Source organism: Oncorhynchus clarkii, chromosome 9 (genome assembly GCF_045791955.1).
Source record: "Oncorhynchus clarkii lewisi isolate Uvic-CL-2024 chromosome 9, UVic_Ocla_1.0, whole genome shotgun sequence".
Classification (NCBI taxonomy): domain Eukaryota; kingdom Metazoa; phylum Chordata; class Actinopteri; order Salmoniformes; family Salmonidae; genus Oncorhynchus; species Oncorhynchus clarkii.
Window position 1 is genome coordinate 29,035,618 of NC_092155.1, and position 26,387 is coordinate 29,062,004.

At 42.6% G+C, this 26,387-nt stretch overlaps 1 protein-coding gene across 6 annotated transcripts in view; it reads left to right on the plus strand.

Annotated features, from left to right (window-relative positions):
- The window catches only part of LOC139416201 (ankyrin-2-like), a 120,943-nt gene that overhangs the window by 20,498 nt on the left and 74,058 nt on the right, over positions 1 to 26,387 (plus strand). For 5 of the 6 annotated variants that reach the window (XM_071164594.1, XM_071164589.1, XM_071164590.1 and 2 more), the window contains exons 2-6: positions 7,748 to 7,849; positions 23,231 to 23,329; positions 24,994 to 25,092; positions 25,414 to 25,512; positions 25,648 to 25,833. In XM_071164594.1, the coding sequence (XP_071020695.1) occupies positions 7,748 to 7,849; positions 23,231 to 23,329; positions 24,994 to 25,092; positions 25,414 to 25,512; positions 25,648 to 25,833 (585 nt within the window). Of the gene's footprint in view, positions 1 to 7,747; positions 7,850 to 23,002; positions 23,125 to 23,230; positions 23,330 to 24,993; positions 25,093 to 25,413; positions 25,513 to 25,647; positions 25,834 to 26,387 lie in introns of those variants that run through there. The other variant, XM_071164593.1, reaches the window with a different exon arrangement.

The following is a 26,387-nucleotide window of genomic DNA, read 5'->3' on the forward strand; positions in this document are numbered from 1 at the left end:
TTAAAAAAAAAATAAAGAATAATGTTATCCTTCAGTGGTGTATAGCAAGGCTTTGTTAGCCCTGCAAGGACAATACAGCATCCTTGTGCTTTCAATAAAATATTGTATGTTGTTTACCCTCCCCTACAATGTTTTTTATGGTGTTCTCGGTCAGTAACACACACTATCTTGCCTCAATCTGTCATGCCTCAGTGAAAGCATTAGCCTCTACTGGAGAATTTAGAGTAGGTCTAAATTTAGTGTCCCTAACAAAGCTGGGCCTAGTGCTGATTTACTATATGCGAATGAGTCCTCAGGGAGAGCCGTGGTTGGCCAGGATGCTCTGGCGGCCAGCTATATCCTGCTTTGGCATTGGCCCAGAAATGTTGGGCCCAGCTGATGTTGATGACACTGATTGCTAATGAGGGGGGCCCCCAGGATGAACCAATCACGAGGAGGTAACATCTCACAGCATGCATAAACAATTACAGAAGAGAGGGGATCCTAGCCAATACATCAAACCTCATGCTTCCATTATGTCACCTTGATCTTGAAGCCTTTGAATATGTGGTGAGTTCATGTTATCATACTCTACATCTTCCTATTGAAAGTTTCCTTGTTTTTCATTGAGTCGAATGAGGTTCGATAGAATTCCGTTTGGAAGCCTCATGTGTGATGAAGTCCGATGGTTTCTGTTACTGTAATTTAATTATTCCAATATCTTTTCATTAATTGAATTCCCTTAATCTATTTTATGAGAATTTGTAAGATTCTTGTTTGCATAAATAGACGGAGACCAGTCTTATCAATAATAGGTAACATAATTTATTCTCGGAGCGCGCTGCCACGTTACCATGAGCAACAGTTCATATACAATAACATTACGTAATTTCATTGCTTCTAGAATGAATCCCCTCCTCCCGACCTAGAATTAAGTGAGTTTAAAAGTTCATTCCAACTCACTAACACACTCACAGGTCACACAACATAACTGACTTAACTTTTGACCCCTCACCATTATCGATCACCACTTAGCTGACAGTTCTAATTAACAGAAAACCTAGGAATGCACTCACTGCCTTATCTAAAACACCCCAGAGCTAAGTTTTGTCGGTTCAACCATAGGTTAACGACCCTATCTTCTTACTTAACCCACTCCTCTCCAGACTAGTTTGGAATGGTGTTCGTTATAATTAATTACTCCTTGTCCGTGTCACACAATCCCTTATGAACTCATATTGTTAATGAGATATAATAAAACAGAGTATAAGTTTACTTAGTTACAGTTCCATTTAAAATTAGAATATTGTTTAGTCATTTAATCATAATATTCCTAACAGTTTCCGATAATCATAGGGTATTAAAAACTGAACTCGGGGTATGTGGTGGTAACGATCAAGGTTCTGGATACTGCAGTCCAGTTGAATGTGATGACATAGTAATCATCACATACTGTAATTACAGTATGTCTGCGCATATAGTGGCTGTGCATGCCAGGCAGCCCAAATGAGGGTTTAATGTAAAATACACACACACACATGCATGCCCACACTAACACACACAAGGCACACACACACACACACACACACACACACACACAGTTGGCGAACCTGGCGTTAATGAAGGAAATGTTAACATTGACGCCCGTCTCTTAGTCCTAGGTACCAGTGGTGTGACATGGTTGCTGTGTACAACAGATACCCAGTAAACACTTTTGTCTGTTGATATGATAGGCTGTCATGATGTCCAATAATAGAAGGTGTTCTTCCATTGGAGTGTGGGATTTTGTACACCAGCAAAAGACAAGGGTACAGTTGCCTTATCTGTGAATAAGCGCGTGTCACAGTGTGTGTGCGTGTTTGTGTATGTGTGTGCATGCGTGTGTGTGTGTGGTGTGTGTGTTTCCGTGTATGTGTGAGAATTATAATGTTCCTGTAAGAGCCTGTGGAGCACGTGATGCATGTTAGGAGGGTTTTTTGAGGGCGACAACTTAATCACGCTAGGCTGTGGTGGTTGTGGCTTAGGGCAGTGCGGTGACCCACACACCTGGCTGAGATGTTCTATCTTTGGTAGAGGGGACCAGGTTAGGTTAGTGCCTAGGTACATCTGTATCACACATGAGGTTGCTGAGTGTGTTACAAGCCTGTACTTCCCCTATCAGCACTGGTGTAATGTTGAGTGAGTTTGCCACATTACAAGTCTGAAAAATGGCTCTTATGGTAAAATAAAGTAGTTAAATGAGCTATGTGTGAACTCTTAGGTTCCACCGCACCCCAGAGAGAGAAATAGAGAGAGAAAAAAAAAACAGTTGTCATGGTTACCAAGAGAGGCAGGGCCGCTTGTCTCCATGGTAACTGGGAGGGCAGAGCATGTTTCCAACGGCATTGGTCGTTGGACGGTCGTCATGGGATACAATATTTACTTTATTTATAATGTAAATTCTCCACACACATTCTACTCTGTGTAAATGATTGTTTTATGCAATCTCAGTTTAGGGAGGCTTTTGAAGCTGAAATGACATGGTCAGTAATGTGATGTCACGCTTCACGGGTTCGGTTGAAATTCCCAGTGATATACAGTACCAGTCAAAAGTTTGACCACAACTAGTCCTTACAGAGTTTTTCTTTATTTGTACTATTTCCTACATTGTAGAATAACAGTGAAGACATCAAAACTATGAAATAACACACATGAAATCATGCAGTAACCAAAAAAGGGTTAGATAAATCAATATATATTTTATATTTGAGATTCTTTAAAGTAGCCAACCTTTGCCTTGATGACAGCTTTGCACACTCTTGGCATTCTCTCCACCAGCTTCATGAGGTTGTCACCTGGAATGCATTTCAAATAACAGGTGTGCCTTGTTAAAAGTTAATTTGTTGAATATAATCCCTTCTTAATGCGTTTGAACCAATCAGTTGTGTTGTGACAAGGTAGGTGTGGTATACAGAAGATAGGCCTATTTGGTAAAAGACAAAGTCCATATTATGGCAAGAACAGCTCAAATAATCAAAGAGAAATGACAGTCCATCATTACTTTAAGACATGAAGGTCAGTCAATACGGAACATTTCAAGAACCTTGAAAGTTTCTTCAAGTGCAGTCGCAAAAACCATCAAGCGCTATGATGAAACTGTCTCTCATGGGGGACCGCCACAGGAAAGGAAGACCCAGAGTTACCTCTGCTGCAGAGGATAAGTTCATTAGAGTTACCAGCTTCAGAAATTGCAGCCCAAAAATATGCTTCACTGATTTTATGTACCAGACACATCTCAACATCAACTGTTCAGAGGAGACTGCGTGAATCAGGCCTTGAATCAGGTCGAATTGCTGTAAAGAAACCACTACTAAAGAACACCAATAAGAAGCAGAGACTAGCTTGGGCCAAGGAACACAAGCAATTAGACTGTTGTAAATCTGTCCTTTGGTCTGATGAGTCCAAATGTGAGATTTTTGGTTCCAACCGCCGTGTCTTTGTGAGACACAGAGTAGGTGAACGAATGATCTCCGCATGTGTGGTTCCCACCGTGAATCATGGAGGAGGAGGTGTGATGGTGTGGGGGTGCTTTGCAGGTGACACTGTCAGTGATTTATTTAAAATTCAAGGCATACTTAACCAGCATCCTTGGGATGCCCCTACCCTAACCCTAAACGTAACCCATACCTTAACCCATTTTTAAATGTCAACTTCAATTGGGGTGACGTCAGAGTTGGACGTCTCAAGGATTCCGGATAGCAAGGACCATCAAAGAATGTGTGTGCAACCTGGTCGACTAATATACCTCCATATTAAGGTAGTGTGATGAATCTAATTGGAGGCGATATCAGCTGATACGACACTCGTGTTTTCTGTATGAACCTGCTGTGCTTGATTTATTAATGAAGGGTAACACAGTAAGAAGTGTTAATTTTGTCTCTGTAAAGAATGGCTTATGAATGAACACATTACCAAAGACCTTCATATCTGATTGAGTAACATACCTCCTTCCCACTCTCTGTTTTTCCAATCTCTCTCGCTCTCTCTCTCTCTCCTCTCTCTCTACTCTCTCTCTACTCTCTCTCTCTACTCTCTACCTCTCCTTAATATCACGACTCCACGTAGGAGTGTTCATTCACCCGCAAAGCCATAAAACACCCTCTCTTTTCTTAATTCATTCTCATCTCTCCACCCTCTCTGCCTTGCATAATGTGACTCGACAGCTAGGAATCTGACTGGGGATTTGATCTGTCTTTTATACTCCTCTGTCCTGTGGGCCTAATGGTACCATTGTATAATGTAGCTGAGTACAATTCTGACACTGTCTTCCAGTCAGTGTACACGTGCACAGTGACCTATTGCGGCTTTGAGATGACTACACTTCCCTTCTCTGATATCCATATGTGGTTTGTACAGAGAGACAGTGAGAAACGTTATTCAGCAAGAAATGGTAATATGATTCATAAAAACAAAATGGCTGCTACTCATTAACTTCTTACATGTTGAAGTGGTTCCCTTAGGTGAGCTGTAAATGCTGCTCTTTAACATGCAAGGTGCAGAGGATTGATACTAAAGGGAATTTGGTTGGTGTAACAATACCATCCTACCCCTGTGGGCTGGCTGGACAACCCACAGGCTGTTCCTCTGGACCTCTCCTTCTGTCAGATATATAGAGCAGAGATATCCCTCCCTAGAGAAATCATCTGAGCACGTCTCCAGGAGATCCCAGGAGACCCCCACCCCCCCCCTCCCTCAGTCTGGGATAAGGTATCAGTCTCATTGGAGGTGTGAGACACACTTACAGACAGTGCAAGTCGGCTTGTATCACTATATACAGTACCAGTCAATTGTTTGGCCACATCTACTCCTTCCAGGGTTTTTTCCTCATTTTTTAAAACTATTTTCTACATTGTAGAATGATAGTGAAGACATCAAAACTATGAAATAACACATATGGAATCATGTAGTAACCAAAAAAGTGTTAAACAAATCAAAATATAGAGTTTTATATTTGAGATTCTTCAAAGTAGCCACCCTTTGCCTTGATGACAGCTTTGCACACTCTTGACATTCTGTCAACCAGCTTCATGAGGTAGTCACCTGGAATGCATTTCAATTAACAGGTGTGCCTTGTTAAAAGTTAATTTGTGGAATTTCGTTTGAGCCAATCAGTTGTGTTGTGATAAGGTAGGGTGGTATGGTGGTATACAGAAGATAGGCCTATTTGGTAAAAGACAAAGTTCATATTAAGTGCAGCACAAATAAGCAAAGAGAAACGACAGTCCATCATTACTTTAGGACATGAAGGTCAGTCAATACGGAACATTTAAAGTGCAGTCGCAAAAACCATCAAGTGCTACGATGAAACTGTCTCTCATGAGGACCGCCACAGGAAAGGAAGACCCAGAGTTACCTCTGCTATGATGAAACTGTCTCTCATGAGGACCGCCACAGGAAAGGAAGACCCAGAGTTACCTCTGCTATGATGAAACTGTCTCTCATGAGGACCGCCACAGGAAAGGAAGACCCAGAGTTACCTCTGCTATGATGAAACTGTCTCTCATGAGGACCGCCACAGGAAAGGAAGACCCAGAGTTACCTCTGCTGAAGAGGATGAGTTCATTAGAGTTACCAGCCTCAGAAATTGCAGCCCAAATAAATGCTTCACAGAGTTCAAGTAACAGACACATCTCAACATCAACTGTTAGGAGGAGACTGCATGAATCAGGCCTTCGTGGTCGAATTGCTGCAAAGAAACCACGACTAAAGGACACCAATAAGAAGAAGAGACTTGCTTGTGCCAAGAAACACAAGCAATGGACATTAGACCAGTGGAAATCTGTCCTTTGGTCTGATGAATAAAAATATGAGATTTTGGTTACAATTGCCTTGCCTTTGTGAGACACAGAGTAGGTGAATGAATGATCTCCGCATGTGTGGTTCTCACCATGAAGTATGGAGGAAGAGGTGTGATGGTGTGTGGGTGCTTTGCTGGTGACACTGTCAGTGATTTATTTAGAATTCAAGGTACACTTAACCAGCATGGCTATCACAGCATTCTGGAGTGATACGCCATTGCATCTGGTTTGCGCTTAGTGGGACTATCATTTGGTTTTCATCAGGACAATGACCAAAAACACACATCCAGGCTGTGTAAGGGCTATTTGAGCAAGCAGGAGAGTGATGGAGTGCTTCATCAGATGATCTGGCCTCCACAATCACCAGACCTCAACCCCATTAATGATTTAGGATGAGTTGGACCGTAGAGTGAAGGAAAAGCAGCCAACAAGTGCCCAGCATATGTGGGAACTCCTTCAAGACTGTAGGAAAAGCATTCCAGGTGAAGCTGGTTGAGGGAGTACCAAGAGTGTGCAAAGCTGTCATCAAGGCAAAACGTGGTTTGTTTGAAGAATCTCAAATATAAAATATATTTTGATTTGTTTAACACTTTTTTGCTTACTACAAGATTCCATTTATGTTATTTCATAATTTTGAAGTCTTCACTCTTATTCTACAATGTAGAAAATAGTAAAAGTGAAGAAAAACCTTTGAATGAGTAGGTGTGTCCAAACTTTTGACTAGTACTATCATATATATATATATGTATTCACTCAGCTAACAGAGCTCAACTCGCCATCCTGCTGCTCAGTCTCACGATTTAGCTCCTGTTTGGTTGTGCTGCGTATTGTTGTGTCCGGTCTGAATGATGCAGTGCAGTTCTCTGCAGCATCCACACACAGAACCGCTGCTGCAGGTTAAACCAGGACAAATCATCACAATGTGTCTCTCATTACTGCCCTTAGATACATTGTAAAGCATTGATCAGTAACTGGGGGCACGGTAATTCTTCATACGTATGCATTTACTTATGCAGTTCGGTATAACATAGTACTCCCCACATTTACAGATCTGAGTGTGTTTTTTAAACCATAAACAAGCTCAGAGTTTGTGTTACAGTCCAGAGTATGTATTAACTCTGGGTCCGGAGTCTCTGTACTGCAGTGTAAGTGAATGAGTGACAGATTGGGTCAGAGGAGTGGGCATATCCTCGGTCTGGGTTTGGGCTGAGCTGTGCTGTGCTGCGTGCTGGAACTATCTCTGGCCCTGTCGCCCTCGCTGAGTGTCTCTGGGAGATAGCTAGCCTTGCTAGCCAGAACACTACTTCAATCAGGTTCCCCGTTACCAGCACAGGCTGGTTGTCAGGGAGCAGGACTACTTTAGGGAGTACATTCTACCCCCTACTCACAGAAGAGAGAGGAAGCTGTGGTTCTGCAGTTCTGTGTCTGTATGTGTGTGCCAGGGTGTGTTTTGGGAACGAGAGGGGAAACGCTGACTTACTGCCGCTACGATCGAAAGTTTAGGTCCGTCTCCAGCTTCGTCTGCCTCAGTGAATAAAAATAGAGGACAAGCCCTCAGTTGTATTCCTGTGTGTAACATTATACACTATTTCACTCAGATTGGAAAATGCTGATTCAGTGCAGGTGTTGATGACTGCAGAAAATGAGTGACACTGCCACCAGGCTCCGTAGGGACTTCTAATTAGTGTTTGTCTTTGAGTCTCAGGGGCTGTTTTGCCTGTGCAGGTTGGCATAATTGGCATTAAAGTGTGTCTCACCACTCAAACAAGTGGTAGATTGCTGTATGCTAAGCAGTCACTCAATCTATTCTAGAAGTAATAAAAACGGACCTATTTCAAAGCAGTTCAAAACAGCGGTTAAGTTGGGCCAACGTTGTTCTAAATGGGTTCTAACATTGTTCTAACGTATTTACTCTGTTTGTTCTTCTCCAGTCGGACAGCAACACCAGCTTCTTACGAGCGGCAAGGGCGGGGAACATCGACAAGGTTCTGGAGTACCTGAAGGGGGGAGTGGACATAGGCACCTGTAATCAGGTAAGAGACTAGTGGACATGCACACACGCATGCGCACATGTGTACACGCGCGCCATGAATAAAGAGAAAAAGATTTGTGATAACTCAGAACCTGATTTACGGTAGACAGGACACGTCATTTGTTTGTCTTGATGGTGCCGTTCATTGCTCTCTGTGGCTGTGGGTCTCTGTGGAGCCAAAATGGTGGCCAGTTCTCTCTCTCAGTCACCCAGGCGATCAATCTTACACCTTCTGTTCAATAACTAATTTAGCTCTTGGGATCTCTCCTTTGATCATCAGTCCTAATGCCAATCTGTCTACGGTGTGAGGGTTGCCGTTCTATCTCTGTCCATTGGGAGGAATGAGGCTTACTGTACTGTACCGTATGTGTACTACCAAAACATAACATTGATTCAACTCTCTATAGCAAAAATAACTTCAAATAAATAACACATCTCTGGGAGCTATGGTAACCACGTAATGTGTGTAATGTGATCAGTGTGGGTTGGCCTGTTAGTGATTAAACACAAAACATTTGACTGTTTGGCTGTATTCCTAATCACTACACTCGAGTCTCTACAATTAACATTGTTCTCAGATTAAGAGAGGGATTGGCCCAGTCTCCTTGAGCGCTGTGTTTTTGCCGTTCTCTCTAAAATGCAATCATTGTCATCTTGAAGGAGGCTGTCAGCGTGATTACATTAGGAGTAAAGATCCTCTGTCATTCAGGGTTCATTATTAAACAGGCGCTTTTGCAAGGCAATACTTTTACGTAACACGGCCATGTCTGACAATAGCTTTCACTGAGCAAATCTAGGACAGGGAATGGCAATGTGCTTCCCTTTATAAAAAAACCCAGGCTAAATCAAAGTTTTTGTCTCGTTTTCTTGTATGTTTCTGTCAGTAAGTAAATACTGCCAATATTAACATTGAAAAATCAATGGATCAATAACATCTAAATCCGTCACTCTGAATCTATAACTCTGACCTCTCGTAAATCCACCATGCGTCTCCTTTAGGTAAAATAAACAGAATGTTAGGTATATAGATGGAAGGAGGGATAAAACAAGAGGAGAAGAGGTAAGGGTGAGGAGTGTATTGAAAATGAAAGTCAATGAACTAAGTAGACCAGACCCCGCTTCTATTGCATTGGTGTATATGAGAGAGACCCAGTTAAGTAGAACGGAATTGATGTTTATTTTGCGATAGAGTACCACAGCAGTCAAACAAGGCAATGGTTCCAACCGTTTTTTTGTTTTTTTTGCCATACGTTTTTCTCATAGAGGATTGTAGAAGGATTGTTTCCTATAGGCCTACCCTGGCATGATAACCGTGTAAATCTCTCTTGGACAAGGTGACTTTTATCAATATATTTGCCTGTATTTACCCCCCAAAATTGAAATGATAATTAGCTGCTAATGTGGCTATCGTAAAGAACTCAAATATTTTTTCACTGGCTACAGCTAGAGATTCAGGTGTCATTTGGTTAGCTAGCAAGAAATGTGAATCGCTTTGCTAGCTAGCTAGCTATGCTGAACTTGAATGACTGTTATCCACATTTAGTCTCTTAGCTGTCAATTAAATGTATTTGGCATCAATCAAATGGGCGGGCAGGCAGGCAAATTCCCATTCATTTGTCAACACGTGGGTTGGGCCGAGCATACATTGGCAGGCAAGATGCAGAAGGACGAGCAGCTACTATTCCCCATCATTTCAGCGCAATTTTGACGGCCAACTAGCTTGACGGCCAACTCGCTCTGGCTAGCATTAGTTGTGGAACTTGTTATTGTTGATGTGCATTGGCATCCGAGGGCGGGAAAGTCTACCTTTCCATGGTTGTTTGATCAATAGGACTGCGAAGTTCCCAAATGTAAGAGGACTCCCGTGGTATTTACATATTTGCAGGAATCGATTCTAATGATCCTAATGATCTAATGTCGCGCTGTTGCTACTGCCTGTAAACACACAGTCCAGTTCAAAGTGAATGAAGGCAGGCCCGTGTGGCAAATTGCTTGTTTGCATATAGGCCTACTGTAGCTCTGATTGGCTATGTCGTACCAGTCAGCGTAGATTCCGGTCTTGGACAAGACAGATGTTTTTTATTAGGTTTTATTTCCTGCAGTGTCTATTAATTGTCCAAACGCATGGCCTCTTTCCCACTCTATATTGCTCTAGAATTTTCACAAATGCCTCACTATATGTAATTCCCAAACATTCTATGAATTAACGAAAACGTGAAGATGACCATATCTAAGTGCTCGCTTGTCAGGAAATGTAATATAAAAAGGTGTCATATTCTTCCTGGGGGGTCTATATGAACAGATTTGAATAAGATTTAATGTTGCTAAAACGCTGTTAGTTCCACTTGAATTACTGGCCACTGGCAGGAGGGGATGGATCAGTGAGTTTAGGGTCATTGGTGTTTCCTTCTGTCATTTTTCTTCTCTCTCTCTCTCTCTCTCTCTCTCTCTCTCTCTCTCTCTCTCTCTCTCAATATCCTGCCTCTATTCCTAATTAAACCTGTGGGATGTGACAAAGTCTACTATATCCCATTGTAGAAATTACATTTGCATAGATTTACTGCTATTGACCATCCCAGTGTTATACCAGCTACAGTTGAAGTCGGAAGTTTACATACACTAAGGTTGGAGTCATTAAAACTCATTTTTCAACCACTCCATAAATGTCTTGTTAACAACCTATAGTTTTGGCAAGTTGGTTAGGACATCTACTTTGTGCATGACACAAATTATTTGATTATTTCACTCATAATTATTTCACTTATAATTCACTGGATCACAATTCCAGTGGGTCAGAAATGCCTACTTTCAAACTCAGTGTCTCCTTGCTTGACAACGTGGGAAAATCGAAAGAAATCAGCCAAGACCTCAGAAAATAAATTGTAGACCTCCACAAGTCTGGTTCACCCTTGGGAGAAATTTCCAAACGCCTGTACAAGCAATAGTACGCAAGTTTAAACACCATGGGACCAAGCAGCCATCATATGACTCATTCTGTCTCCTTGAGATGAATGTACTTTGGTGCGAAAAGTGCAAATCAATCCCAGAACAACAGCAAAGGACCTTGTGAAGATGCTGGAGGAAACAGGTACAAAAGTATCTATATCCACAGTAAAACAAGTCCTATATCGACATAACCTGAAAGGCCTCTCAGCAAGGAAGAAGCCACTGCTCCAAAACCGCCATAAAAAAGCCAGACTACAGTTTGCAACTGCACATGGGGACAAAGATCGTCCTTTTTGGAGAAATGTCCTCTGGTCTGATGAAACAAAAATAGAACTGTTTGGCCATAATGCCCATCGTTATGTTTGGAGGAAAAAGGAGGAGGCTAGCAAGCCGAACAACACCATCCCAACCGTGAAGCACAGGGGTGGCAGCATCATGTTGTGGGGGTGCTTTGCTGCAGGAGGGGCTGGTGCACACAAAATAGATGGCATCATGAGAAAGGAAAATTATGTGGATATATTGAAGCAATATCTTAACTTCTTATGGCTGCCATCCCGTTGACGGGATAATTGTCATCAACAACCGCTGAATTGCATAGCGCCACATTCAAACAATATTACAAAAAATATTTATATTTATGAAATCACAAGTGCAATATAGGAAAACACAGCTTAGCCTTTTGTTAATCCACCTGTCATGTCAGATTTTGGAAATATGTCAGATTTTGAAAAGAGTTTGTGTAAGTTTATCGATCGCTCGACAAAACATTATGTACACCTAGCATCAAGTAGCTTGGTCACGAAAATCAGAAAAGCAATCAAATGAATCGGTTACCTTTGATGATCTTCAGATTTTTTCACTCACGAGACTCCCAGTTACACAATAAATGTTCCTTTTGTTCCATAAAGATTATTTTTATATCCAAAGTACCTCCGTTTGTTTGGCCCGTTCAGAAATCCACAGGAAAGAGCGGTCATGACAACGCAGACAAATTCCAAATAGTTTCCGTAATGTCCACAGAAACATGTCAAACGTGTTTTATAATCAATACTCAGGTTGTTTTTAAAATATATAATCGATAAAATATCAACCGCACCTGTCTTTATCAGTAGGAGAGGAAGAGACAATGGCTGCCCAAACTCTGTTACGCATACAAAACGCTGCTGGCACCCGGCTATACAATGACGTGATGTTATCGTTCTCGCTCATTTTTCCAAATAAAAGCCTGAAACTATGTCTAAAGACTGTTGACACCTTCAGGAAGCGATAGGAATAGGAATCTGGTTCATATCCCATTAAATGGCAGGCTATGGAACATGGAGTTTTCAAAATAGAAGCCACTTCCCGGTTTGATTTTCCTCAGGGTTTCGCCTGCAATATCAGTTCTGTTATACTCACAGACAATATTTTGACAGTTTTGGAAATTTTAGAGTGTTTTCTATAAAATACTAATAATAATATGCATATATTAGCAACTGAGACTGAGGAGCAGGCCGTTTAGTTTGGGCAACTTATTCATCCAAGCTACTCAATACCCCCCAGCCATAAGAAGTTAAGACATCAGTCAGGAAGTTAAAGCTTGGTCGCAAATGGGTCTTCCAAATGGACATTGACCCCAAGCATAATTCCAAAGTTGTGGCAAAATGGCTTAAGGATAACAAAGTTAAGGTATTGGAGTGGCCATCACAAAGCCCTGACCTCAGTCCTATAGGAAATTTGTGGGCAGAACTGAAAAAGCATGTGCGAGCAAGGAGGCCTTACAAACCTGACTCAGTTACACCAGCTCTTTTAGGAGGATTGGGCCAAAATTCACCCAACTTATTGTGGGGAGCTTGTGGAAGGCTACCCGAAACGTTTGACCCTAGTTAAACAATTTAAGGCAATGCTACCAAATACTGATTGAGTGTATGTAAACTTCTGACCCACGACACGCAGGTTAAAATATCAAAACAAACTCTGAAACCATTATATTAATTTGGGTACAGGTCGAAAAGCATTAAACATTTATAGCAATTTAGCTAGTTAGTTTGCACTTGCTAGCTAATTTGTCATATTTAGCTAGCTTGCTGTTGCTAGCTAATTTGTCCTGGGATATAAACATTGAGTTGTGATTTTACCTGAAATGCACAAGGTCCTCTACTCTGCCAAATAATCCACACATAAAACTGTCAACCGAATCGTTTCTAGTCATCTCTCTTCCTTCCAGGCTTTTTCTTCTCTTGACTTTATATTGCGATTGACAACTTCCATAAATTAGGTGCATTACCGCAACTGACCTCGTTCGTCTTTCAGTCACCCACGTGGGTATAAACAAAGGGCAGATGGAACGTGGGTACCTGCTTCTATAAACCAATGAGGAGATGGGAGAGGCAGGACTTGCAGCGCCCTCTGCGTCAGAAATAGAACTGATTTCTATTTTAGCCCTTGGCAACGCAGACTCTCGTTGGCGCACACGAGCAGTGTGGGTGCAATAATTGAATAACATAGATTTCTACGTTTATTTTGCAATGCTCGTGCACGTGACGCGAGCGGTGTAGTCAGCCTGTAAGGTGTATGTAGACTCCAGATTTCAACTGTAGTTTTCCATTACATTCCCTATTTCTGGAGCATACCTCTCCCCCTGAGAGGCTGGTGGGTCTTAATTTAGGAGGCGCATGACCATTATCTGTTCCTCCTCCAACCCATTAACGTTCCTAATCGCGGGGCTGGGGGGGGGCACCCTGACGTGGGTCACAGACAACTGTTAGGATGTAAATAGTCCGGCCTTGACAACCACCATGGTCACGGTGGTCAAGCTGATAAACAACAGTCACATGGCCACGGGGTGTGTGTGAGCGGTTGTTTGGGCTATGTGTTTAAACCCTACCATACAGACACAGACAGGCACACACCGTTGTCCTCACAAATCCAAAGCAATCTAGATAGGTAAGGTGAGGGGCTAGCCACCCCCTGTCTCTCGCTCACATACAGTATACACACACTCTGTCTCTGTCTCTCTCTTTCTATTTCTCTCACATCTGGCAGCACATCTGAATGCGTGAGCTTTGATGCAGTGATCTGAACTAGTTCTCTACTGTATAAAGTCAAGAACAAATAGATGTTCTGCTTCATAAACCAAGTCAGATTGCTATGTCAGATAGAGTATGTTTCTAACAATGCAGATCCACTGTCACAAACACTGATTTCCTATTTCACACTAGTCCTCCTATATCTGCATTCTCTCTGGTCTCTCCCCTCCCCTTTTCCGATGCCCCCCCTCCCTCCCCCTCTCCTTCCATATGGTCAGTCCGGCTGCCCCTCCCCTCCTGGAATGTAACAGTAGAACAGTGACCTTCACACAGTGAAAGGGACCTGGACGAATGGGGTGTAGGGCTGTTGCGTTGACCATATTACCAGCATACCGGCAGTCACGAGTCATTCTGGTTACCTTATACATTCTGGTTACCTTATGCTACGCTCCAAAATGTCTATCCATGATGGGAGAGAGCCCTAGGCAATGCTGTTGGTTCATTGATTGTGCAGGATGACTTACAGGTAGCCTACAATTATAGTGCATTTGTATTTGATTTTGAATAGCCTAGTAATAGGGATTTTCTTTATAATTAATTGGGTGGCACATTACTTTTAGCTTTACAGAATATCTCACCACCATGCATTTCCCTCTCCTCCTCTCTCCCCCTTATTCCTTTTCTCGAGCGTGCTGTCTGTCAACAGTTTAGTGACATATGTTTAGTTGCGAAAACATGTTACTATTGATGTTGCCTAACAGATTTCATTTGGTTTCCCAAATGAAGCACTCGGTAGTTGCAGGAACAGAGTTGGAGAGCCCCATGGCATACGGAGTTTGGGCGGAATATCACCTGAGCATGCTCCTCAAACAGTGGTTGATGCGTGGAGTGAAATAAGTGTTCCTATGTTTATTTCTCAGCTGCTCATATTAAGCACAGCTCCATTATAAAACCAAAGTGGCCTTCCAGGCGTCATTGGAAAACGGACCGCTTTCGCGCGGCCTCCAGACGCAATTCGAGTGCATACAGATGACATGTTTTTTCCCCTGCCCCTGTCCCTCCCCATTGAGTTTGCGACTTAGCCTACAGCCGCATCATGTAGCCAATATATGTTTTGAAGAAGTTCTACGGTTTGTGTCATTCACAACCTATAGTTGCCAAGTAAATCTAGCATATAGGATCCGTTTCAAATGATCCCTTTTAACCTCAACATAGCCACTTCATATGCGTACACGCTCCGGAATGGGAAAAATATCCTTTCTATTTTTTTTCCAGATAAGTTCAATTCTATTCTTCTTATTATAAAATCATATAATATCTAATAATGGCACCGGATTTATAAGCATATCTTGTCAGCTAAATGAACAAGCCTACATATAGCCTATGGTATGGAGCATAGCCAGATAACATACAGTAGGCCAACTCATATTCTGTTATTCTGAAATACGTTTTCTTCATATCATGTTTCTTTAGACCCAACTAAAATAAATCAAGCTTTATTGTGATGGTGCATATTAAATTGATTTATTAGACTTTCTTAAAAGGTAGAGATGTTCCAAAGGCGCGCATCAGCGGCTGGTATGCAGCTCATATGCGTGGAGGCCTGGAGATGCTATATGTGAAACGGTCAAATACCGTAAGACCGGGAGTCTTTTGCATTAGGGCTGGGCGATATATCGAATTCATTCATTCAAATATTCCAAATGCCTGTATCTCAAGAATCGAGGTTTTGTAATAAAAAAAAAAAACATTTTTTTAAGCGTTTATTTCCACTTGTTCTCGTGTTCTATTTTTGGTCTTGTCTCTTTCGCTCCTTCTGTGCTGTGTGCACCTCCAAATGTACACCAGAGATCTGTATATTATGAAGAGATGCACGTCTCCACCCTTGCAAAGGCAGGCGACAAGCTTAGGTCCAAAATAAGCCCATATTAACACATTTGGTTTATTTTTGGACCGATTTTAGCGAGAGTGAAACCTCTCGCTTCGCCTCTTCCTCTACGGTTTACACACACCAAGCCCCTTACCCCTGCCTCTCACGCCAACGAAGTCCTTTCTGACAAGCGGTTTCAAAACGCTATATGCATTTGAGGTTTGGTCCAACATAATCAATCATATGGACACCAAAGCCCATTGAGACGTTATTTTACTGTAGTAGAGAAGATAGCTTTTCTAACGAAACCCTGGCTTGAAATATAAACCTGAAATATAAAGATTAGCTTGCCAGTCACTAGCACGTGGGTTTGAGAGATTGTTGGAGACGTCTTCTATAGTGCCTGCTACAAGAAGTTAGTCATTATTAGTGAATGTGCATGGTTCTAGTTACATTTGTAACGACAAAATGGCATTTTCATAGACAGACTTGAAAGCCAGATCAGTGATTATTGAGAGAGAAAAAAAGCAGGTTAAACTATTTTGATTAAATCATTGAATTATTAATGGGTCTTATGGTTGTGGAAGGCTTATATTTAGCCTAAGTATAACTTCACATGCCCTGAATTCATTAGACTGCTTGCAATGCAGTGTGTTTGACCTTTTACTTATTCAACAACGCTTGCATTTAGAAATGTTTGCTAATTTATAACATAAAAAAATAATACATGAATGATGATAAATACATTTACACACAAATTATTCAGATCCTTTTACTTTTTCCACATTTTGTTGTTGTTACATTACAGCCTTATTCTAAAATGGATTCAATTGTTTTTCCCCCTCATCAATCTACACCCAATACCCCATAATGAAAAAGCAGAAACAGGTTTTTAGAAATGTTTACTAATTTATTAAAAATTAAAAACTGAAATATTACATTTACATAAGTATTCCGATTCTTTACTCTGTACTTTGTTGATGCACTTTTGGCAGCGATTACAGCCTGGAGGCTACAAGCTTAGCACACCTGTATTTGGGGAGTTTCTCCCATTCTTCTCTGCAGATCCTCTCAAGTTCTGTCAGGTTGGATGGGGAGCGTTGCTGCACAGTTATTTTCAGGTCTTCGATTGGGTTCAAGTCTTGGCTGTGAGCTTAGGGTTGTAGTACTGTTGGAAGGTGAACCTTCACCCCGAGTCTGAGGTCCTGAGCGTTCTGGAGCAGGTTTTCATCAAGGATCTCTCTGTACTTTGCTCTATTCATCTTTGCCTTGATCCTGACTAGTCTCCCAGTCCATGCCAGTGAATAACATCCCCACCCCATAGCATGATGCTGCCACCACCATGCTTCACCGTAGGAATGGTGCCAGGTTTCCTCCAGACATGACGCTTGGCATGCAGGCCAATCTTGGTTTCATCAGACCAGAGAATCTTGTTTCTCATGGTCTGAGAGCCTTTAGGTGCCTTTTGTCAAACTCCAAGCAGGCTGTCGTATGCCTTTTAGTGAGGAGTGGCTTCCATCTGGTCACTCTACCATAAAGGCCTGATTGGTGGAGTGCTGCAGAGATGGTTGTCCTTCTGTAATGTTCTCCCATTTCCACAGAGGAACTCTGGAGCTCTGTCACAGTGACCACCGGGTTCTTGGTCACTTCACTGACCACGACCCTTCTCATCCGATTTTTCAGTTTGGCCGGACGGCCAGCTTTAGGAAGAGTGTTGTTGGTTCCAAACTTCTTCCATTTAAGTATGATGGAGGCAACTGTGTTATTGGTGACCTATAATGCTGCAGACATCTTTTGGTATCCGTCCCCAGATCTGTGGCTCGACACAATCCTGTCTTGGAGCTCTACGGACAATACCTTCGACCTCATAGCTTGGTTTTTGCTCTGACATGCACAGTCAACTGTGATACCTTATATAAACAGGTTTGGGCCTTTTCAAATCATGTCCAATCAATCGAATTTACAACAGGTGGACTTCAATCAAGTTGTAGAAACATCTCAAGCATGTTCAATGGAAACAGGATGCACCTGAGCTCAATATCGAGTTCATAGCAAAGGGTCTGAATACCACCACAGCCCTATGTGGGTGTCGGGCAGAGTCAGAGATGGATGAGAGGGGAGGAGACAGGACCCTAGTCACTAACATCTGTCGGTTCATATACCATATGACAGGTATAATCGATGGATTGATGAGTGTGCTTGTGGAATCTGATGGTCCAGTGATCGGATATTAGTTATTGAGCTGGAACAATCTCAAGGTGTTCTGTATTGTTACACCCTTGAGTGGCTGACATGTGCATGTGTCAGCAATGCAATTTTGCAAAGTGGATCACAGTGAAACTGTCCGTCATCCTAGCAACCAGCAAGCATAAGGAACTATGTCAGTCATCCTTAGCAACGAGCCGACACCCCACACAACAGGCATACAAATGGCTTTGACAGCACTTGCAATACCAGGGTTGTGGGTTCGATTCTCACTGGAGACCAGTTTGAAGAAAGTATGAAGATGTATGCGTATGCACTCGCTACTTTAAGTCTCTCTGGATAAGAGCGTCTGCTGGAATGACTGAAATGTAAAAATGTAATTGACATACGATAATGATAACAGCCATTTACTGTATGTCAGGTATTATATTTGACAGCTGCCAGTTAGATTGTGGTTGTTAGTGTTGCCGCGTCGGGCTGAAACCATCTGCTCTTTCATCCTCATCCCCATGACCTTCATCTGTCTCCCAGGCCTCTTCACTCAACCAGACTACTACACTACTAGGATCTTAATTTGAACCAGTTTTCTACAGCAGGAAAATAATCCTGCGGCAACAGGAAATGTGAATCATTATGGTGGTTTATAACTAAAGGTCATTTTTTGTAGGGGTTGATACATTTTTCATTAGGGCAAATAAAGTCTGACATTTTAAAGTGGAAATTATATTTAGAAGCATTTTTCTACCTCGAATACACTATTTGCATATCCAAATTCTCAGCAACAAGAGTGATCAAATTAAGATCCTACATCTATCTGTAGCCAAGCTTTGTTCACAGAGCCTCTTGCTCTGTAACAAATAGCAATGTTTCCCCTGTCTTTAAGGCTGATGTATTCCCAGTTTGTCCCTGGCATAATTTCCTCTGCACAGTCATGGGAGATATAAGCTTGATGGTGGTACTGCATTTAAAGTAGCATTTATACATTATAAATGCATTGCAGGTGCCACATTAGATGGATGTCTTTCCATCAAGTCTCTGCCCGTGCCACTAGTGATGGAATACTCCACCTATGACCGTGAGAGCTCCTTGTGGTTCATCCAACACAGTCTGGTTACCCAATCAATCAACCACACAGACTCACACAGCAGCTCTGAACCCCAAATTCAAACTAAACTCTGTAAATAATTTCTCTCTAAAAAAAATCCATAATTTCTCTGTAAATAATTTCCATAATTTCTGCATTAAAGACCTTGTTTGTATGATGAAGTGGTCATTATGATTCTACTATAGAAGTTGAAAAAAGTGTTAAGGGACAACCCTTAGTGGAACACAGTAGCTCTTTTCAACTTAATGCAGGAGGTGGAGTTGACATTCTCTTAGTGAAAGTTATTTGGTCTACTCTACTCTCCTAGAAATGTATTCCGTTGTGGACTATTCAAATATAATTTACCTGTCACTTTTATTATTGTGTTATTGTTTGGTACTTGATATGTTCCTTCAAGTTGACCGTTTTGAACTGAATCGCTCTTCTCAAAAGTGTACTTAATTACTTTTTGCACTTTCCTGTTACCCCTACGGACTGTAAACTTTTAACTGCCTTTCGATGAGTAATGCATTCCATTTATTATAGCACCATAGTTCATAATGATAATAACTCACAATCTGCATGTTAATTAGTTGCTATTTATGCTGGTTATGACTGCTGCAATGCCCCATGGGAGTCGTCTGCTCTAACCACCGCTGCTTATGAATTAGATTTCCACCACATTACATCTGCATATAATAGAACAATAACAAGCGGGAACATTAGGGTGAATGTTATATTATGTGATTAGAACCTTTTCATAAGTGATTGTGTCTGGCCAGGCTGATGTAATGACTGTGATTGAGTGACTGTGGTGGTCAGTAGGTAAGTTGGGGAACTGTGTGACAGAGTGATATGCCTGCAGACTCTAAAGGATGGATGAATGGGGGGTACACTCATACAGTATGGGGTTGTTGTGGGCAGAGATGGATGGGACTGTATGGGAGCGCTATGGGCGGAGTTGTTTCTTTGAGATTGTGGGGGGATCGGAATGGGAGGGTGGGGAGAAGGGTCCCCGCCCCGAAGGAGTGAATACAGATTGTCCCTGCAGTTAACCAACCAACCTCACTTCCTCCATCCCTACCAACTTCCATGGGGACAGAGGCAGCCATTCATCTATAAAGTCGAAATAGGGACAGAAATGGCAACTCCATTCTGCTTTGGTAGTGACAGGTGTTATGGTGCTATAGCATCCTGTCTGGCTGACCTTGAGTTATTCCCAATGCCATCTCTGAGGGTGAAGTGTGTTACCAAGGACAGGTTAACAGGGGTTCATTCTACAGGGAGTTTGTAAGGTGTTTGTTTACACTCTGTTTATCCTTCAGTACAATGTTGGAGCCAGGCCCTACAATTACACAATAGAAATATAGCTTTTTGACAGTGCTAAGGGATGTGAGGACAAGCTAAGTGAGAAGAGAGCAGATGGTGCACCCTTCTGAGTCAAATGCAGCATGTCTTTTAAAAAAGATGCTTCTTGTTCTCCTTCAGGGCAGTGCAGACTGCATAATATGGAACTCTTTTTTTAATAGACAGGGGTTGATTGGACACTAAACACTGTAGGGTGCCTTGCTGTAACTACAGGGGTCCCCAGGAGCAGTCCAGTTTGGTCTGAACAGGGGCCGCATGACATAGTCTGTTTGGGGCTGCCCTGGCTATAGAGAAAAATGACATATCGACCGAGCGGCAATTTTTAAACAGCAGACAAACGGTCCCTGAATTAGTGCTGGGTCACTGAGACGCCCCAAACTAGGTGAAAAATCTGTTGATGTGCCCTTGAGCAAGGCATTTAACTCCAATTGCTCCTGTAAATCGCTCTGGATTAGTTTTAGGAATGAGAGAGGGTTGCTCCTCAGAATCCAAACGTTGTGTCATGTTGTTGGCATCTGGGGTTGGATATTGAAGTTTCTTGGGCCCCTCATGTTGTGGTGTTTTTGGGAATTAACTGGCAAATGCAAATGCTTGGATTCTTTAATCCTCGGGGTAATCCGTCCAGAGTGATATTGAAATGTAATCGTAATTTCTCTCCCTCTAAAGCTTTTAGGATCTATTTATTGCCCCAACAACAGGACGTAAACATCAATCTCCTATTAGGAACATATTGGCACTTATGGAGGGATATAAACTAGTCTTTAGCTAAATTGAACTGGGACCAGTTGGTACAGTTGAAGTCGGAAGTTTACATACACCTTAGTCAAAAAACATTTAAACTCAGTCTTTCACAATTCCTGACATTTAATCCTGGTAAAAATTCCCTGTCATAGGTCAGTTAGGATCAGTAGAGAGAGTGATGTATTTCAGCTTTTATTTATTTCATCACATTCCCAGTGGGTCAGAAGTTTACATACACTCAATTAGTATATGGTAGCATTGCCTTAAATTGTTGAACTTGGGTCAAACGTTTCGGGGTAGCCTTCCACAAGCTTCCCACAATAAGTTGGGTGAATTTTGGCCTATTCCTCCTGACAGAGCTGGTGTAACTGAGTCAGGTTTGTAGGCCTCCTTGCTCGCACACGCTTTTTCAGTTCTGCCCACACATTTTCTATAGGATTGAGGTCAGGGCTTTGTGATGGCCACTCCAATACCTTGACATTGTTGTCCTTAAGCCATTTTGCCACAACTTTGGAAGTGTGCTTGGTGTCATTATCCATTTGGAAGACCCATTTGCGACCAAGCTTTAACTTCCTGACTGATGTCTTGAGATGTTGCATCAATATATCCACATAATTTTCCTTTCTCATGATGCCATCTATTTTGTGAAGTGCACCAGTCCCTCCTGCAGCAAACACCCCCACAACATGATGCTGCCACCCCGTGCTTCACGGTTGGGATGGTGTTCTTCGGCTTGCAAGCCTCCCCTTTTTCCTCCAAACATATCGATGGTCATTATGGCCAAACAGTTTTATTTTTGTTTCATCAGACCAGAGGACATTTCTCCAAAAAGTATGATCTTTGTCCCCATGTGCATTTGCAAACCGTAGTCTGGCATTTTAATGGCGGTTTTGGAGCAGTGGCTTCTTCCTTGCTGAGCGGCCTTTCAGGTTATGTCGATATCGGACTCATTTTACTGTACTGTATATTTTACTGTATATAGATACTTTTGTACCTGTTTCCTCCAGCATTTTCACAAGGTCCTTTGCTGTTGTTCTGGAATTGATTTGCACTTTTCGCACCAAAGTACCTTCATCTCTAGGAGACGGAACGCATCTCCTTCCTGAGCGGTATGACGGCTGTGTGGTCCCATGGTGTTTATACTTACGTACTATTATTTGTACAGATGAACGTGGTACCTTCAGGCATTTGGAAATTTCTCCCAAGGATGAACCAGAGGTCTTGGCTGATTTCTTTTGATTTTCCCATGATGTCAAGCAAAGAGGCACTGAGTTTGAAGGTAGGCCTTGAAATACATCCACAGGTACACCTCCAATTGACTCAAATGATGTCAATTAGGCTCTCAGAAGCTGCTAAAGCCATGACATCATTGTCTGGAATGTTCCAAGCTGTTTAAAGTCACAGTCAACTTAGTGTATGTAAACTTCTGACCCACTGGAATTGTGATACAGTGAATTATAAGTGAAATAATCTGTTTGTAAATAATATTTGGAAAAATGACTTGTGTCATGCACAAAGTAGATGTCCTAACCGACTTGCCAAAACTATAGTTTGTTAACAAGAAATGTGTGGAGTGGTTGAAAAATGAGATTTAATGACTCCAAGCTAAGTGTTTGTAAACTCCCGACTTCAGCTGTATATCTGAGTCTTGATATATCTGAGTTAGTCTTGGACAGATGTTCTGATCTAAAGTCAAGCCTTATGGGTGTCTGGAAAGACAGGTAGCTAGCTATAAATGACAGCATAGCTGGCAAGTCGCATTCAAGGAACAGGATCACACACCAGTCACCCCTGTGACAAACACACATACTGCTTGACTTTATTAATACCACCAGGCCTACATAGTGAATCCTGGACTGGCCCTAGTCCACAACCATCGTGACATGGCACAAATTCTGACATCCAGTACTGCCTTTGGTATTTCAGTCTGTACCTCCCTCGAGAGTGTGTGTGTGTGTATATTTGTGAGAGAGGAGAACACGGTTTCACAGCCAAGACAAGGAGAGGGAGATTGGGAGAGGGGAAAGGGACCCTGTTAGGTTATGGACCTGGAGGTACACCCAGTCCCTTCTCTTTCCTTTATCTCTAGCGTTTCGATCCTCCATTTTGTTTTGAGGCTGACCTATCTTCTTATACGTGTCTACTTCTCTTCTTCCTCAGAATGGGCTCAACGCGTTGCACCTGGCAGCTAAGGAGGGCCACGTGGAGCTGGTCCAGGAGCTGCTGGAGAGAGGCTCAGCTGTGGACTCGGCCACCAAGGTGGGTTCCCTTACCGCACTACCGTATGTGGCGCTAGCACAGTGTGATAGAATCAAATTAGGAAGAGCTACAGCACATGAGCTACGTCCGTCCACGTCCGCTGTGGGTAGACTACTCATTTTATCCACAACTGGGTAAAGGCTTGTTAGGAGCTTGCATGCTGGTCAAGTGTTAAGATTATATTTCTCTTAGCTGCTTTGGACTTTTGGATTACAAATAAAGATAGCTAGAAATATCATGATCAAATGAGCTGTCAAAAGAAAGTACTCCAAAGATCATGGACGATGACACATTTTGTTTTTCTTCCGTTGTGAAATCTGATGAAACGCTGTTTTACACTGAAAAGCAAGTGTGCTTTGTTTTGGTTTGTTTTGGCTTGATGTTGTACTTTACAACGGAGGTAAAATATTTTAAACGACACAAAAACGGGATGCATTTCTCTGAAAAGTCTGCTCGTTCAAGGTATCAGTCTCCAAAATAAGGGCCCTAAACGTGGTTCAAGTGTCACACACGGGGGTTAACCAGGTCAGTGTCGTCAAACAACTCTTGCCCTACATTAACCTGACTCTTAACCTTTCCAACAGTGAGATAACACTACCATACCCAGGGCAGACAGCCATATCCCTAACCAGCACCCAATGGACTGCACTGCACTGCAACCTATCGCCGTCACATGACTGTGCAGTCTAGCTTCAGAGCACTAGGGTGTAGCAGGCAGGAGAAGGGATACAGCTAGTTTCATTGAACATGGAGACACTTATGCCAAGCTGTGAACATGGAGAAGGTCTATTCCTTCTGAGCTGCAGGTGAACTTGCAGGTGAACTTTCCTGCAATGCGGGAAATTTCAAACGTGTAATGTATTTTGAGGTTTAAAATAATTTACTGTCTTGTGTTTTATAGCATATTTAATTGTGTTTACTGTACATGACTCATTTAAATGTGTATTTTGACAACAGAACATCCCAAACATTTTAAAAACAGATTTCCACTCTGAAACAGGAGCCTCTTGACTTGATTTCTTGTTCAACATGGCCTAATTAATAGCATTGAGGGTTTAAGGCTCTCTATGAGTGATAAAGCTTCATTATTTCTAGCTGTCTGTGTCACAGCATCATCAGGAGTGCACCTCAGAAAGGCCCCCTTATCTCCATCACTGAGCCATAGGTGTCTGTGGATATGCCTGTTTGGGGTGTCACATCTTTAATCAGTGATGAAGAGAATTAATGAAGATAAAAAAATGATGAATAGGAGTGCCTGTAGACAATGAGATGGCGGTGATGACTGTGTGTGTGTGTGTGTGTGTGTGTGTGTGTGTGTGTGTGTGTGTGTGTGTGTGTGTGTGTGTGTGTGTGTGTGTGCGTGTGTGTGTGTGTGTGTGTGTGTGTGTGTGTGTGTGTGTGTGTGTGTGTGTGAAACATTTGATACTACTGTAATAGTAATACAATTTGTATGCTTTTTTGTCAAAGCTGAAATACAGGACAAAGTCGTTTTTGTCATTTCTATTTATGTCAGAAATGACAGTTTATGTCATTACTGTATGTTATCCATCCTCTTTGTAAGACAGAGTTGAAAGTGAACACCTTGTTTTGTGTATTGATTGACACAGTTCGAATTGTTCTCTATAATGGTGTAATATGTGTCTCTCTGTGTTCTTCCATCCCAGAAAGGGAACACAGCCCTCCACATTGCCTCTCTGGCCGGACAGGCCGAGGTGGTGAAGATACTGGTGAAGCACGGCGCAGAAATCAACTCTCAGTCTCAGGTAAGAGATTTGTATTTTGTATTTAACCTGTATTTAACTAGGCAAGTCAGTTAAGAACACATTCTTATATACAATTATGACCTACCCCGGCCAAACACCAACGCGGACGATGCTGGGCCAATTGTGCGCCACCCTATGGGACTCCCAATCAAGGCCGGTTGTGATACAGCCTGGAATCGAAACAGGGTCTGTAGTGACGCCTCTAGCACTGAGATGCAGTGCCTTAGCCCGTTGCACCACTCGGGAGCCCTCAACAGTAGCATGGCAGCAGCCATCTTGCTTTCATCTCCTTTCTCTAATGTTGTACTGTTGTGTCTCCAGAATGGCTTCACCCCTCTGTACATGGCTGCTCAGGAGAACCATATGGACGTGGTGCGTTACCTACTGGAGAATGGAGGTAACCAGAGCACCGCTACAGAGGTAGGAAGTGTGTATCTGTGTGTATGTGTTCCACCAGGCATAGTCCTGACGAAATAAAGCTTGGTCTGTTTTATACCTCGTTGGTCTGTGGCTTTGGATAACCTCCTACCTCCCCTCTCTCCTTCCCTCCACCAGGATGGCTTCACCCCACTGGCCATCGCGCTGCAGCAGGGCCACAACCAGGTGGTGTCTGTCCTGCTGGAGAACGACACCAAGGGCAAGGTGCGGCTGCCCGCCCTGCACATCGCCGCCCGCAAGGACGACACCAAGTCTGCCGCGCTGCTCCTCCAGAACGACCACAATGCCGACGTGCAGTCCAAGGTACGGCCGGAGGGAAGGGATTAAGGGTTAGAACGCGCATCGGCGTTATTGGGTTAGCATGTCTCTGTGGTGCTACGACCATGGGTTGTCAGTGGGTCAAGCCCGACGTACAGTAGAACCGCAAGGAAATAGAATAAAGGGTACTTGTTCCAGTTTTGTTTGTCAGTGCTTTGTGGTGTATTGCTAGTATCAATACTCTGTCCATCTCTCTCTCTCCCTCTGTGTCTGTGCACCTGCCACTAGTTCATTAGTCCTGCCACTAACCGGGTCTCTCTCTCTCTTCCTGTCTTGTCTGTTTATCTGATCCACTCACCCCCCCACCCCCTCCCTCCCCCCATCACTTTCAACCGCATCCCCGGTGTTTATGTGTAGCACTGTCCACTGCATGGAGTGTGTGGAATATGCTATTGTCCGCAGGTCGTATTGTTGAATGTTGCAATTTGAGGGGTTGCATGCATCCTTGGGTTTCAGGAAAAATTGGTTTTTAGGGGTGTGTGGGCGAGGGGTAAAGGGGATGGGCAGTGGCTAGAGTGAAGTGCAGGTTCTCTTATTTT